The sequence below is a fragment of the Triturus cristatus genome, chromosome 8 (assembly GCF_964204655.1).
Source record: "Triturus cristatus chromosome 8, aTriCri1.1, whole genome shotgun sequence".
Lineage (NCBI taxonomy): Eukaryota > Metazoa > Chordata > Amphibia > Caudata > Salamandridae > Triturus > Triturus cristatus.
This window is the reverse complement of record NC_140591.1, coordinates 1,408,308,252-1,408,325,146: the sequence shown is the minus strand read 5'-3', so window position 1 is coordinate 1,408,325,146 and position 16,895 is coordinate 1,408,308,252. Positions and strand designations below refer to the sequence as shown.

General features: G+C 48.7%; 1 protein-coding gene across 4 annotated transcripts in view; it reads left to right on the top strand.

Annotated features, from left to right (window-relative positions):
• Positions 1–16,895, top strand: part of LOC146805832 (N-acetylated-alpha-linked acidic dipeptidase 2-like) — a 768,743-nt gene that overhangs the window by 703,022 nt on the left and 48,826 nt on the right. For all 4 annotated transcript variants that reach the window (XM_085623135.1, XM_085623133.1, XM_085623136.1 and 1 more), the window contains one exon: positions 258–339. In XM_085623135.1, the coding sequence (XP_085479261.1) occupies positions 258–339 (82 nt within the window). The remainder of the gene's footprint in view (positions 1–257; positions 340–16,895) is intronic.

The window sequence follows — 16,895 nt, the reverse complement described above, 5'->3', positions numbered from 1 at the left end:
CTTTTTCAGACAAATTTCACCATAAATAATTTTTAATCACTCATACTCACCGAAATGGCCATAGTGTTGATGCTAGTGAACTGGTTTGCACCTGCCTTGTGCCCTGGTATGCTAACTGTTGCATAATCTGTCTATTATTGTGCAATTAGCAGAGAAATGTATGCATTCGGGTTCTCAAATATTAAGCTAGAGACCCTCCTTTTGTCTCTCTTAAACTTTACATCATTTTAACACTTCAAAATATTTTACTTTTCCAGACTCACTTTTTTCAGCTGTGGAAAACTTTACGAAGACTTCCATTGAGTTCCATAAACGACTTGAGCAGCTAGACATGAATAAGTAAGTTCAATCAGTTTTCAATCTTGTTATGGCCCTCAGTGGTCTGAACTGTTGTGTTGTTTCTAATTATTAAAACAATCACGTCACACGGGTTCCTCCATGTCCTTTAATAATGTAGCTGAATCAGAAATGAAAATATAAATTAAGAAAAAAGCAAACTAAAATCAGTGAAGACCTTCTCAGATATATAATCCTGGAGTGTTTACCCAGAGTTAGAAATGCTCCGCCCCTTACTAAATTTCTCAATTTAATTAGATTAGTGGTAATATGTTGGAAGTACCCTCCTGGTGACAATGTACAGATCTCTCCCTCAGTCAGAAGGCATTCTTCAATCAATGTGCTCATTAATGTATTAATGTTCCTTGTGAGGAGTGTGCTGATGAGTCCAACTTATCCTCTGTTTTCTTGTTACAAAACTTACAAAGATTACCTGTTCTCTAGATTTGTCCTGACTGTCCCCAGTGTTTCACAGTCTTTTGAGAATTAGTCATTTGGAAATTATGTGCTATGCATAACATTTCCATACACTGCCTCGTTACTTTTAGAATTATAGATGGTAACAGTGAATAATGAGGGTTGTTTTTCATGTTCTAAATAACATCAAATATACAAACGAGCAAAACTCGATTTGTCCATGATGTTATTCAGAAACCCGGGGTGAAAAACATCACTGTTATTTAGTTTTACCCATGTACAGTTCTATGTTATGTATAGCCTTTGCACATACATCCACCCCATAACCAAAGGGTTCTTGTCATCCTACCCCACTGCCGTCTGTACATAACCTCACCCTGTCCAAATTAAAAAATAAATGCACGACCAAATGGCACACACGCCAACCTTCACCACTCTCTGTGCTGCCCAAGCAGCCCCCAAAGCTCCACTCTCTGCTCTTCACTCTCACTTAAGCAAGGAGCCAGTGCTGCTCTGACAGTGGATCTTGGAATGCTACTGGTCAGCGCAGCAGGTTTGCCTGTCTGGTCAGGTCTGCAAACACATGCACTGACAGGAGAATTTGACAGTTGGCGCAAGCACAGCACCTTGCCTATGTTCATCCACAGCTCGCAGGTCTGGAGAGACCCAGGATAGGTCAACAACGGTGCATGATCCTACCAGCTACCATTCTGATGCCTCGCTAGGGTTTGCACAGAACAAGGCGTGGAGGGGGGAGCACAGGTTGATGCAAGCACTCCCTCATGTGACATACCAACAGTGGACATCAACTTTTGTTTCCTACTGTGTTTATGCCCAATCAGTAAATAATTAGATTTTGACCTGGGTATCATTGCCTAAGGATCTCTGTAAATGTCATACTTAAAGATTCTTTACTAGGAAATTGTGCCAAGGATAAGCGAATTGTGGGCATAGGTTTTTGCCCTGAGAGTGCCTGAATAGTCCAGTAAGCTGGTGGGCAGCTTCGTTTTAGCAGCCATTTAAGATGATTTCAATGGAGACGACTGTAGACTGTTTTCATGGATTGCTCCCAGAATATGCTCATGAGGCATATCACTTATACACCTCGTGTCTCCCCCCAGCCCTATCAGTTACATTGCAAATTGTATTGTGCCCAGACATCCTCCGGGCTTTCCTTGGCAAATGAGATGGCTTCATTGTATTATACCCTATACTCCTTCGTTCCTAATTCCCTTCTCATCCGCAACGTTGTTAGGGAGAGTTAGCCTCCCTGAGAATCTGGAGCAGGACTTGTGGTGCTTATCCTCCAAGATGGCAGTGCAAAATAAGATAAGTTGTGTTGATGTCCTGACAGGTTATCTAGCAAACACGAAGTGTACATATAACCTATACCAGGGGTGTCCATGCCAGTTTAGTCTCTCTTGCACTGTGGAGAAGGAAAGATGCCCTTTGTGAAGGATATTACACAGTTCGGTGCATACACCACACTGTTTCTCCAGGAGTGGTACTTATCAATTTTAGTGAGAGAGTTAGAAGTTGTCCATCCTCTTCACCTCTCTGCTTTTGAGATAAGCACACTGTGAATTGACTGACAAATATCCGTTATTTAGCCCAAAAAAAACCAAAGAGTTTGGTAGGAGCTCATAAACAAATGCTGAGAAGTTTCTCTTCACAAATTCAGATTCACTTACAAAGTCAGAGAAGTGAAACGTGTGTGAAGGAGATTTGACGCCTTTGAAAAGTGTGAAGGCATAAATTACAAGGATGAAGATTTTTCAGGGAATTAGTGCTGCTTCCAACAACAGACTAGATATATGCTTTATTTCATGGAGTGGAAGATATGCAGATCAGGCTAGATGAATTGATCTGAAGTTGGAGTGAGTAAAATTGATAAACTCATGAAGCACTTGTGTTTTAACTTAGGAAAGTAGTAAACAAGAGGCAAGAGTTTGCTGTCTTGTCTCAGCATAGCCATGTGGACATAAATGGCCTGTGGGAGAGGCCTGATACTTGGAAAATAAAAGAATGTGTGCAAACACTTGTTCTGCTAGTTTGAGGATGGTCTAATAGGTCATCTTGTAGTGTAGTTCCTTAATACCCTTCATGTAGGACCTGCACTGTTTATGGATAGCCTAAACTGTGGGTCTGGTGGCTGACTGACTCTGTACACCCCCGCCGAGTATGTTAGCCTATTTTTTGCATTAGCTAGCTCACAGCGCCACTAGAATCTTCTTCTATCAGAGAGATTAGTTTTGGGCAACCTTAGAACACAACAAACCCTGGTTCCTCAGACTCGTGGAAACAATATACTACTTTTCACCCAGTCAATCGTGCTTGCTCGTTTTCTCTCAGAGAGACACACAGAAGAAACAGTTGCACGTGTTTATAATAAGAATTTATTGTACCGTTCTTCTCATGCAAAATATGTGTTGCTACAACTGTAACAGAGTAGCAGAGATATAGAATCAGCAGTACAATGAATAAAAAGGAATAGTACAGCTCTACCATTTTTCAATAGTCATGAACATATACATGAATATAAAATGCATTTATAAAAAAAGTGCGTACTCCTAAGATGCCGGTCTAGATGTACCTGAGTGAACCTAGCATGTGAGTAGGTGCGAAAGAGCTAATAAGCCTAAGAGCCTAATAGTCTAATAGCCTAAGAGTCTAGAGCCAAGAATCCCACTAGGATTTAGTCGAACCCCATTACCTGAATAGTGAGAGTGTGGGACTTCGTCCTGGACTTGAGTTGGACACCTTGCAAGGGATGGTTAGACCACTGTCAGCTGGAGCGATGGCATGCAGGAACCGCAACGTCTCTGGTCAGTGTGTCGGCCTTGAAGTGTCGGTTCCCTCCTGCTTACTGATAGCAAGAGGTGCTGTATTTATACAGTCTATGTGCGTGTGTTAGCCATTGTTCAGTATGAGGATGACGTTGGGGATTAAACCTCCCAGCACATGGTGAGCCAGATTTTGATTAGAAGTCCTGGCTGGGAGACATAACATTATCGCTGCCTGCTACAGCAGGGGACAAACACTGCAATACCTCGCATAGCACGTCAAGTGTGCATTGATAAAACTCCTCGCTACCAGTAGCTGTTGTGAAGGTAGCCGGTGCTGAATTCAATACCTCAGTGCCAATGCTGGAGCTGAAATTCAATTCAGTTGTGAAAGGCACCTGCGGTTCCTCAAGAAAGGCATGCGTCAAGATGGGAATACGCTGGGGACATGCATGTGACCACATGGGTTCCAGCCTAGAGTATAAGTCCGCTGGCGTCTCCGTGCCAGGTGTCAGACAGATGTCCAACTCGCATTCTCCTGCGCAGAACAGGCATCGGAAGACCGGTACGATGCAGTTATCAAAGACTGCATCAAAGACTAGTCTGAAGGATAAGAACCAAGAAGCACTTAGTTCTCGTAGGCGAGGTGCACCCAGATGTTGTACCATGCGCTCACGGTAATATCTCTCTGGGAGAGCTTTTGCAATCTCGCTGGTGGATGGTCCGTCCTTTGCACAGCAGGTAGACGATAATCAGGATTCTAGCTACAGCGAGCAGCATCAGAGGTAGACCACTGAAAATGCTTCCAAATACGGAGTGTATAAATTTAGGAATAACTCAGAGGATTGTCTGGAAAGTGCCAAGGAATCCTGACCCTATAGTCTTAAATAGGTGTATAATGCCGCTTGTATCTGACATGTTAAAGATACGTCCCACAATTTCTATGAAATGTAGGGGGCAGTTGGTACGAATAAGTGCCTGTATCTCTGTCGAGGTTCTTGTGACTTGGAGTTCAAAGGTTTCTCGAGCGGAGGTTAACGGCACGGTCTGCTGTAAAAGCATGGCTTTCATTCTGCTCAAAGCATCAACCTGTATAGTAGAAGCATTCTGTGAAGGCCATAGCGGCGCCTCCCTTACTGTATTTGTCGGAGGAAACAATACTTGCATACAGAAAGTAACCCTGGTGTTCACGGTGACCAGATATGCAATGCCCGGGAGCATCCCACAACAACCTTGATCGCTCAGCATCAAGTAACTCCCATTCGAAAGTAACTCAAATGCTGGCGTGACCACGGTAGCTGGAGTTCCTTTAACGTGGCAAGACAGATTCACAATTGAACCATTACAAGCTCTGTGCAAAATAATATCTTGGTACATGAGAGAACCGCTTAAAGCGCTCTTGCAGTTAGTACCACTAAGAAACACTTCTCGATCCCCACTCCGGCATCAATCTACATGGGAAATCCCAGGATTTCTTAATGTATTCTTTACCCAATTTTTCATATCTGCCTACCTGCCTTTGCTTAAGGCACCAGTGAAACTGAAAGGACGTGACCGGTAGAGTGATATTGCCATGAATTAGCCACTCTGTTGATGTTAATTCAGCCACTGTGAATTGTAGCCGGTCCAGTTTTTCAATTTGCAGCATTGTATAATTTGCTCCCCTTTGTGTCATTCCTATCTGTGAATCAGTTAGATTGTATTCTGAAAACAGAGGCGTACTGTTTATAAAACGCCAAGGCACAAAGCCTGCACGCAAAGATTGCAGCGTCCAGCTCAATAACAGAATAGAACGTAACTGTGATTGGCCGTGTTGTAATATGGCAAAATCTCGATCCAATATGTCATAGCAGAAGATACAATGAATGTTGCCCAATGAATACATTCTGGAGGTCAAAGTTGTTAACCCATTATCTACCACAGCACAAGCTTTTTCTAAGTTTATACGGTCTATTTCCTGTATTCTCTCTGCGGCGTCTTGTTGGGAAATCTTCCAGATTTCATTATAGGCAGCATAAATGCCTGCAAATATGAAACGTATTTGACGTTGTTTCCTAGGTCCTAGTAAAAAGTCCCTAAGATCCATGTCATGTGAGAGTAAAGATAAGTGTTGTTTCACTTCTGCAAATGTTGAGGTTTCTAGCCAGGCTTGGCACAACTTCCCAACACTGTAGGATGTCACTACCCCTGGATGTTCTCTCTGTACATAACGTGGGTCTGGCCTGTGCATACTGAGTCCCTTGGTGATGTTCAGGAACCTTTTATGACATGTGTTTGTGTCTAAGGGCCAAGCCACCCACTCCTTCCAATTTGGGTCTGATCTATTGTACTTTAGTATGTCATCAACTGTTGCCCCTTCCTTTATAAAATAATTCTGCCACCCATGTGTTGGTGTAGGTAACCTTGGTGTGTTCAGGTCCTTTATCTTGGCTATTCCAAGACAGGATGTCTGTTGCACAGTCTCATTTAAAAAGATCATCTGCTGCATGCTCTAAATAGTGTCTGTGTACCCTGGACTTGCCAATCCCTTGAACCCCAAATTGAGTTTGAGTCAATATCGTCTTTCCATAGGCACAAACCCTGTTCAGACAATTGGGCTAAAAAGGAAGCAGAGTAAATCTGTTTAGTTTTTGTCAACATAATTTTCAGTGCTGATTTTGATGCAACCTTATAGTAAAATGAGGCTGGATCTGTTGTGTTATACCCTGAAAAATATGCAAATTTCTGTACAATTCCATGTGAACTCGTTTTTGGTGGTGTTGGTCAAAGTTCCCACTGATGGTACTCAAATACATTCCTAGGTGAAATGGAGTTGTGCAGGAAATGATGACCAAAATGTTGGTAACAGTACAATTTGTCATAGTCTGAAGAACCCTCTAACATTTCATTATTAGAAAATGCAGCAGTTTTCTCTAAATCAGACAACATGTTATTTACTGTTTCAGTGTCCCAATCATCAGAAATTTTACTGGAGGTAATGAGATCACTTAATGATATTTTAAATACATGATTAATTTTTAAAAGTTCGGTCAGTCCGAATATGTTGAAATCAACCTTGTCCCATACTATAACATCAGGTATAGGAACTAACTGCTGTAATGCTCACTGAAGACAAGTCTCTTTGTTCATGTTGTGATGATGTATGTGGATTCAGTAGGATGTTGACCTTTTGGGCTGTGGAACTTCGTTGAAGATAGTGTCCATTGATAAGCATACTAAAAGTCAATACTAAGCCGAGCCATAAAAGAAAAAAAATATCCCAGAAATTACCCAGAGTTCAATCCAAGGTGATACCAGTTATGTCTTTTGAGGAAAGAGAAGAAAGTTCTTTAATTCTTGCTTGAATGGTGTTTTGGCTGGCATTGTTTCCGGCTCACTTGGATCCAGAGAAAACGTATCAAAGTTAATAAAATAGCCAGAAGCAGTTCGATCAATTGTTGGAATGGCATCCGGATTAGTTCAAATGTTATTTTCCTCTCGACGAGGCAAGTTGATGTAGACGTCTGTATTAGGTCTGATTGTAACTTGTGAATTATTCCTATTTTCATTTTGAATTTGAATGTCTGGTTCAAGTGGAACAAGTTCCAGAGCATTGTTGCTTAGACCTTCATTCCTTACAGGTGGCTCTTCAAACGTGATGAGTCTTTCTGTTTGAACCTCTTGGATTGTAGCTAGAGGAGAGCGTCTGCTACATCCGAGTCCACTAGGCCTACTGTTTAGTGTGGTTTGATTAAGTCGATTGAGACCAATCTTTTCTCCTTTTTTCCGGCAAGAGGTGGGAGCAGCTCAGCTCTTGTTCCTTGTACTGCAAGGACTGGTACAGGTTTTCTGTAAGAAGGTCCAAATTCCTTTTTGTCCGCAATTTTCTCTCTGACCAGATCCCCGACTTTTGGGATCCAGACAGGTCTTTCAGTGACTACCTTGACTTCCTCAGTGGCGGACATTGCTTTGTCTTGTCCTGGGTTCATTTAGATCCTGTAAAACAGCCAAACGATCATGGATATCAAATGGTTTTTCATCCGCCACTGCGCCTTCACAATCAACATCAGGTACCCACATTCGAGTCCCAAAGAGGACCTCATATGGAGTGACACCTCCTAGAGAGTTTCTTGGCTGGTTGTTTAATGCCCGCTGAACTCCATAAAGGTGTGTGACCCAACTACCGCCCTTGCCTAATACCCTAGCTGTTAAAGACTGCTTTAAGTCCCATTTTTTTCTCTCCACAACCGAATTTCCCTCAGGATGGTACAGAGATGAGAACCACAATGCTACTCCATTCCTTCCATGGCCTCTGTTAGAAATGGGGGTCTCTAGTTGGCAATGGCTGGCCACTGTCCAAGTAGGGACCCTTCTTCCTAAGTCAGAGTAAGCGGGTTACACTCTTTGATAACCCCTGCTCAACCCTGTGGTAACGTAGCACGAGCAGCTAGGCTTATCTCAGAGGCAGTGTGTGAAGCATTTATTATCATACACAGTAACACGGTGAGGAACACTACAAAGGGACACCACACAAGTAGTTATAAAAAATAAGTATCTTTATATATAGACTTAACATAAGACCAATAACTGTAAAAAGCCACAATACTAGAAAAATAGGGTTACTCTTGAAATGCTGCAAAAATAGTTCAAAGTATGCAAAGAGGAGTTCAGTTCAAAGCAGTGGTCTCTGCAACACTTTTACTTACAAAGTACCTGGATTCTGTAGCAAAACAACCAAAATGTCGCAAAGGAGCTGTAGCGATGATTTTCCTCACGCGAGACCAGCGATGCGTTGAATCCTTGCCCCAAGGGAGGATGAACGCTGATCTACAGAAGTGTGCAGGACAAAGCAACAAACTTCTTCACGCTAAGCCGGCGATGCGTTGAAATCCTTGCCGCAAGGGAGGATGATGCGCCGAGCCTGTTGCGTGTGCGACCCTGTTGCGATGAGAAGAAATGGCGCTCCGCGAGGAAGCGACGATCCGGGTGCGATGCGGTGAAAATGGCGGACGCCCGGCGTCCGCGCTGCGATGTCGTGAAGCGATGAACACGATGCGATGATCTTTGGTTAGCGAGCACTTGGAGGCCCGCAAACGTGCGATGCGATGATCTTCGTGTTAGCGAGCCTTTGGCAGCCCGCAAACGTGCGATGCGATAATCTTGATGTCAGCGAGCACTTGGCAGCCCGCGAACGTGTGATGCGATGATTTCCGGTAGCGAGCACTCAGCAGCAGCAGCGCGATGATTTTTCGTACGCGCTTCAGCTGCGGCGGCTCGGGCGTTAGCGACGATTTTCAGCACTCTCTTCTCTGTAGTAGAACTAGAGGCCCTGGAACTGACAGAAGCCTCACCTGCAGATAGAAATCCTCGCTGGGAGGAAACAGGAGGCTGATGGTGGAGTCTGATGTGCCTGAGACTCCAGCAGGAGGCTAGCTTTCTTCTAGCCCTTGGGTGATTGCTTTAGCAAGTTGAAATAAAAGTTCTCTTCAAAGTCCTTTTCCTCTTCTTCCAAGTCCAGTAGTAACCACTGCAGGCCAATCCAAGAAACAGCACACAAGCATAAGGACAGTCACCTCCTGCAGATTCCTTCAGTTACACAGACAGAGGTTCTTCTTGTTGTCCAGGAGCAATACAAATTGTAGGGGTTTCAGCACAGATATTTATACCCCAAAAGTCTTTGTCCTCAGAAGCTACAAGTCACTGAACCCAGCCAGAACCATTTCTGCCCAGTCCTGGAGAACTTTATTTACCAGGCTGCATCCTTCCTTTCAGAAAGAGGGGGTCTGCCATCAGACGCACAGTGGGAGGTGGAGCCAGCATTCCCCTTGCCAGGCACAGCTCTATTCAGGTCAAGGAGCTACCTCTCCCCATACTCCAAAGCAGATCTCTCTATTCAACCCAGGTCTGACTCAGCCTGCCATGTCCCTCCAACACCAGACAGCCAATACACATAACAGCAGAGCACTCTGGAAGGCTTAGGCAAGAAAATACCTACTTTCTAAAAGTGATATTTTCAAACACAGAATATAAAAACAAACTTCACTAAAAGATGTATTTTAATATTCTGAGCTCAGGCATACTAAATTCATTTTTCTACCATGTTCTTTGGGTCAGTTAGGACTATAGAATGTACTAGTCAAACTGCCCATTCTGGCCTATGTATAACACGTAGCCTTACAGTAGTGAAAAACGAAATTGGGTGTAATTCACTACCAGGACATGCTACACACATCAGGGCATGTCCTACCTTACACATACAATGCACCCTACCATAGGGCCGACACACATGATGCCAAGGGAAGGTTCAGGGGCTGGGAAGTGGGGGCACTGCACAGCCATGATGGCAGTTCTGGACTGCACACGGACGCTGCAGTGGCAGGTCTGAGACACACTTTACAAGCTGCTTCTGTGGGTGGCACAAACCAGCGCTGCAGGCCCACCAGCAGCATTTTGTTTACCAGCCCTGGGCACACACAGGCCACGCTACTAGGGACTAACGGGTAAATCAAATAAGCCAATCATGGATATACCAATTCACATGTCATATTTACATGGGGAGAGCATATGCACTTTAGCACTGATCAGCAGTGGTAAAGTGCCCAGAGTCATAAAGCCAAAAAACACAGGTTAGAAAAAATACAGGCGGAAGGAAAAAAGTTTAGGGATGACAGTGCAAAAAGGGCCATTTCCAACAGCCTCTTTGTAAGCCCAAGAGATAAACGCAGGGAAGCGGTCAGAATGTAATGTGCTAACTGCGTATATACCGATAAAGACTCGCAAATCTTTTATAACAGTTCGAGCGACAGCCGAACGCTGAGGCCATACCCATAGGAATCTCGAGCAGTAATCCACTTGAAACATGATATATCTGTAAGCCCCGTCCATTTGTAGGGGGCCGCTGTGGTACAAGTACACAAATGTGAGAGGTTTGTCTGACTTTAGTAATGGCGTCTGTGCCAGGCGTGTAATGGTGGAGCCTTTCATCTGCTGGCAGATGTCGCATTTCAAGACATAGTCTTTAATTTGCTTAGTTAACCCTGGCCACCAATAGCGCTGGTTCAGTAAAGAAATAGTCGCTGTAATGCCTGTGTGCGCAGAGTCAAAACCCTCGTGTGCAGCTACTATTAGACCTTGCCTACGATCCATATTTGGTATTACTCTATCCCCCACTCCAGGAATCTGAGCATATGGAATGTTTTGTGCATCTAACTTGTAGGAGTATTTGAGTGGAAACGTTTTAGGTACTGCTGTGCTGCCTTTGCGTGATGCGATGACATCTACCATTATATCTCCGTCTATTCTCATTTTTGAATGAGTCAGCGCAACTACGGAAGCCGTGCGAACAGTCCCCTTTGCGGCTTTATCAACCAATGAATTCCCTGCAACGTGTACGCCAACACATTGATGACTCAGTGGATCACTTGAGTCCTCGGTAGCTCGGTTTTCAACTCTGCTACCTGTTCCCATAGCATTTTTTGTTTAATTGTGCCACCTTTTGCATCTTTGAACCCGTTTTGCTCCCAATGCTATAAGTACTCATTGTACGACTGTACACAGTCTAAAGAATCCCACACGATAAGTGTGGGGAATTCATGATCTGTATTTACAAGTGCCAGTATCAGTGCTTTTAATTCTGCCAACTGAGCTGTGCAGTCTCCTAGAGATTTTGTCTTTGTGCAACTAGGATGGAACTTGCCATCATGCATGCGACCTTTAACGATAGCACATGTCGAACATTATTGGTGCTTACTTCCAATAGCCGGTTGCACAGATCTGTCAGTATAAATAATATATTCATACTGATCTAGAGGCAAGATTTCATTTGGTAGAGGATATTCTTGTTCGTATTGCAGGAATGTTTGAATTTTTAAACTTGGATGAAATCTGTATTCAACATCTGTTGAAGTAAGAGAATTAGCCCATTGTATGCATCTTGGATGTAACTCTTTCGCATTTGGGATGATGGCCTTTGTAACAGCTTCTAAAGCCGGTACTGGACTAACGACAATAATACGTTTCCCTTGAGCCAGTGCTCTTTCTCTTGCTACGGAAGTCTGAACGGCTGTCAGTATTTTTTCTATTGAAGTGAAACGCATTTCTGCATTTGTGTACAGGTGTGATTTGTATGCGATTGTTACAGTTTCTCCTTCATTACAGGTCAAATAAGTGTACCCACATTGACCCGCAATTACTCGTATCACCAAGTGGCGTACGTTTATGCGTGTTTGGAAGTGTTTGGAAGCAATCATGTCTTCCTGGAGTAAACAAAGAATATTAGTATGTTCTTGAGTCCAATCTATGGCTGAAATGTCAGGTTTTATTAAGTCATAGAAAGGGTTTACCCTTTGTGCATAATCTAAAATGTATGTCCTACCGAAATTTAGGAATCCTAGTATTGATTGTAATTTTTATAATGATTTTGGAGGCTGGAGCAGTGCACACTTTTCTAGAAAGTTAGCTGCCAGACTTTTGCCTTCACTTGACAGCTCATATCCCAAAAGTAGGACATTGAGGTGGGCTTGTTTCGATTTTTTTAAAGTTGTATTTGTAGCCTTCTGTGGCAAATCCCATAATAATGGTGCTTACCCTGGTCAAGTGCCTCTCCAAGTTGTCATCTGTCAGATAAATATCATCCACATATGACAACGCTTGGGGGCGGAGCTTGCCGAGGATCATGGCGGACGCCTGAGCGCATAGCTCCTGGCATCAACCCTCAAACGATCCTTCATTTATCCTCTGCTCTGCATAGCTCGAGCGCCTACACGCGGGGAAACCCTCCCGCACCGGACTGCCTCGCCTGGGAACCCCGGAATACCCCTACAGCGCAGTGGGGAGTTGGAGCGGAGAGCGGGGCTCGGTCGGGCGGACTGGGCTGTCATCCCCGACCTGCCTTGGGACCTGCCCCGGTGTGCGTCGCTCGACGTGCGGTCACTGGCGAGGGGGAGGACCCGTACCCCCGGGAGCGCCGACCGTGGTGGAGCCGGTGACGCTAGGACGCGGACGACACCCGGTGGGGCCCAGGAGACACGAGCACCAGTGGGGGACGGGGGCTGAGAACTGCCGGATCTGCCTCCCCCCCCCCCCTCCTGAGTCGGGCCTCAGCCAGACGGACGGGGACCTTGCGGAGCACGTGGAGCCCTCGCGCTTCGGCACCTGCCGCTGGCCCCCCCCCTCCCTAGCCCCCTCTGGGAGGAAACCGGGCGGGCGCCCCCACACACGCAGCCCCAGCATTGGGAGGACCCGAACCCCTGCTGTCTCGGGGCGAAGTGGCGTGACGCCGCGGCCGCCTGGCGGACTGGCACTGGAGCTTCGGCCGCGGCCTCCTGGCGAGCCCTGAGGAGCCCGGCGGGGCGTTGGGGAGGCTCGGAGCGCGCTCCAGACGACTGCCGGACCAGTGTGGAGAGCATTGCAGACCGAGACCAGTTGGCCCCCTTCGGAACGCCGGCCAGGAATCAGACGGCGGCGTGCGGCCTGGAGGGGCAGGTGGAGCCTTGCTGGAGCGAACATAGCTGCCCCCTTGGGGGAGACTGCCGGGAGGCGCCCTCCGGACATAGGGCAGGAGCGATTGCTGGGCGACGCGGCTTGGCTGCGCTGGGGGGCCTCCGGGCCTGTGCCTTGACGAGAAACGGCTGAGCCCCCTCCTGGCCTCGTGGTGGTCGCCGGACGCGGGAGCCTCCGGACGGATACCGGGGCCGGCCGTGCGGTGCTGAGACCCGAGGGAGTGAGGAGCTCCGGAATCAACATGGGCAAGGGGGACAAGACCCAACCGAAACTGTCCTTCGACCCGCGCAAGACGAAGGGGCCTGATGTCGCGGCCCCGGCGCCGCCGCCCGGTGGACCCTCCCCGGAGACCTCTATATGTGCGGACATTAAAGAAATGTTGGCGACCATGGAAAAGGGGTTGCAGGGCAGTCTGGCGGAGATCGGCACCAAGATCGATGCATGGACCGCATGTCGGAGAGGGTGGACAAGAACTCAGCGCGCCTGGACGAGTCTGAGAACAGAATAGCACAAATCGAGGAGGCGCAGACGGAATGGGACTCGGACCGCAAACACTTTCGTAAACTGCTCCAGGTTATACAGGACAAGTCAGAGGACTTGGAGGCCCGCTCGCGGAGGTCTAACGTCCGCATCACGGGAGTTGCTGAGACGACGCAGACGGGGCAGATGGAGCCCTTCGTTGAAAAACTGCTTCGCACTCTGCTGGGTGAGGACGTGTTCTCGCCCATGTTCGTCGTGGAGAGGGCCCATCGCTCGCTGGGACCTCGCCCCAGGCCGGGCGCCCCTGCGAGACCTATCATAGCAAAGCTGCTGAATTATAGGGACGGGGACACTGCCCTGCGGATTGCGAGAGAAAAAGGGAAGCTGCAATTCGAGGGAATGGACATCCCCATCTACCCGGACTTCACGGCTAAGGTGCAGGAGGAACGGAGACAGTTCGCCCCCTACAAGAAACAATTGCGCGATCTGGGGCTGGACTACGCGATGCTGTATCCAGCGAGGCTGCGGATCAACAGACAGGGCCAGTCGCACTTTTTCACGGACCCGAAAAACCTGCAACGATCCTTGAAGGACTGGTCCAGGGGTCAACGCAGTGGCTCGCGGGAACACGTGGGCGTTGGTGCCGGGGCCTCTGGCTTGGAGGAGCAGGACTAGCCGTCGGGAGCCGCCCCCCCCCGGTGGACGGCTGCCCGGCGCGGATCTGTGGCCCCCTCCTCCCGGGGGCGTCTGGGTCCCTTGAGAGTGGCCTGCCTACGGGACCTGTGTGCGGATGGAGGTGATGGTGACGGCCCTCGACGAGGTCGCTGCTGGGTGAGATCTTTCTAAATTGTGGAGGGCGCCTTCCTATTGTGACACTGGACCTGGGGGGGGGGGGGGGGGTTTCGCTAGCAGTTGCGGACTACCGCCAGCGCGGTGCTTTGGGGTCTCATAGTTGCGGGGCTCTCCATAGGGGGGGTTCTATCCGGATGCGGAGATGACCTGTTTCTGCCCCGGCCAGCGGCTGGACTAGATGCCCAAGCATAGGCTCCCTGGGACGGCCGGGTTCGGCCTGCTGACGCGGGTATTGCGCCCCTGAGAGGTCCACTCAAGAGCCCACTAGAACTATTGACTGGGGAACATCACCAGCTCGAGCCCAGCGGACAAGTGAGGGTAACGGTGCGGGGGGTGCGTCTGCACAGCGGTGTCCCGACAGGTAGGGACGTTCGATCCCCGGTGGCCGCTGCCCCAGCGCTGTTAAGCACGGGTGGCCCTCTTGAGGGCCAATTTGGGGAAGTTATCTCATGTTTGTTGTGAATGGAGGTTGGGGGGTGGGGATGGGGTCCTGTCTGGCCAGGTTGGGGGTCGTCGGCTGTGGGAGGGGGGGCTGGGCGGTTGGGGAGTTGTTTTGGGGTTGCAGACTGGGAAACGCACGGTATGTCGAGGAAAGGGTCTTCTGCTATGTTCTTGCGCGCCCGAGATGTGCTGTCAGGCGGTGATAGTGGGGGGGGGGGGTCCTCCGCTGACTCTCCCCCTATGGAAGCTATGAAGTATGACTGCAGGAATGCCTGAAAGTGGAGAGCTGACGGGGGATGGCCGCGAGGTGACCCTCAGAGCGCTCACATGGAATGTGCGGGGATTGAACGACTTTCGCAAATTGCGCAAAGTACTGAACTACTTCAATAGGCACAACATAGACTTGGCACTCATGCAGGAGTCTCACCTCCCACTCACTAGCAAATTGCTCTCCCACAGGGGTCTGTCTGGTTGCGGCTTGGCGGCAGGCTTTACTTCACACTCTAGAGGGGTGGTCACATGGGTGAACCCGCGATCCAAACTGTCGTTGCAGAAGCTGGCCGCTGACCCGGACGGACGCTACTTGATTGCTAGGTGTGTCGGGAAAGGTCATGACCTCATTGTGGTCAATGTTTATGGTCCCAACTACGATACCCCGGAGTTCTACACCGCACTCGCTGCGCAGTGCAGGCGTCACGCCCAGGCGCGCATGGTGTGGGGGGGCGATTTCAACTTCATATTCGACCCGACCTTGGACCGCTCCTCGAGGCGGGCCCGCCGACCGGCGGCGGCTGCGGTGTATATGCAGGCGGAATTGACCAAACTGGACATGGTAGATGTCTGGCGGCATAGAAGCCCCGAAAAGGCAGGTTACACACATTACTCGGCATACCACGATGTGCATACCAGAATTGACTACTGGCTGGCGTCCCGGACGCTCCTAGCGGCTGTCAAGCGATGCAAGGTTTTACCTCGAACTCTGTCAGACCATTCCCCCCTTCTCCTGGTATTTGCTGCCCCGGGCACACGATTGCCGCCGTTCACATGGCGGATGCCGCCCTACTCCTTGCTGGACGAGGCATATAGGGGGGAATTGGCGGACGAGATTGACGCTTTCTTCGCGGCTAATCTGGGAACCGTGCAGAGCTTCCAAACGGTATGGGACTCGTTTAAAGCCTACATTCGCGGCGTGGCCATGGCCAAGCACTCCGGTGTTCTCAAATCCATACGGCAGCGTATGAGAACATTGGAGACGCAACTGGCTCAGCTGGAGGAGCAGCACAGGGGGTCCACGGACCCCGAGGTGGCCGCCCAGATTCAGACGTTAGTTTCAGACTTCAACAGCGAGGCGGACAGGGAAGTGCAGCACATGGGCAAATACGCTATGGCTCGCACCTATGGGGAGAGCGAGCGCCCGGGCTCCCTACTAGCGGGGATACTCCGTAGTACCAGGCGGCCCTTAGTCGTTGACGAGCTGGTGACAGCATCTGGGTCGGTGATTACCGACGAAACGGAGATAGTGGAAGAATTTCGGGGTTACTACGCGGGGCTGTACACAGCAAAATCCTCCCAAATGGAGGAAGAGATAGACGACTACCTCAGTTATATAAAAATGCCCTTCCTGTCAAATTCGCAGAGGGAATTCCTGGCGCTGCCGGTGCAAAAAGACGAAATCCTGGAAGAACTGGGGGGCATGAGGGCGGGTTCAGCCCCGGGCGCGGATGGGCTAACGGTGGCGTTCTACAAGGCCTTTCAGGATAAACTTCTACAACACATCATGACCCTTTTTGATGATATCTGCCAGGAGGGTAGCATGCCGGACTCGATGCGGGAGGCGCTGCTCGTCACCATTCTGAAACCGGGGCGGCCCTCGAACCTGTGCGGCTCGTACAGGCCGCTTTCCCTGATAAATGTTGACGCCAAGCTGTATGCAAAGGTCCTTGCTACGCGTCTGGCGTTGCTGGTGCCGGAGCTGGTGGCCCCGGAGCAGGCGGGGTTCATCCCGTCCAGGAACCTCACTTACAACATTCGCACAGTCCTTGGAGCCATGCAGCATGTGCACCCGGGAGGTAAAGCCTTGGCGATTTTCCTCGACATGGAGAAGGC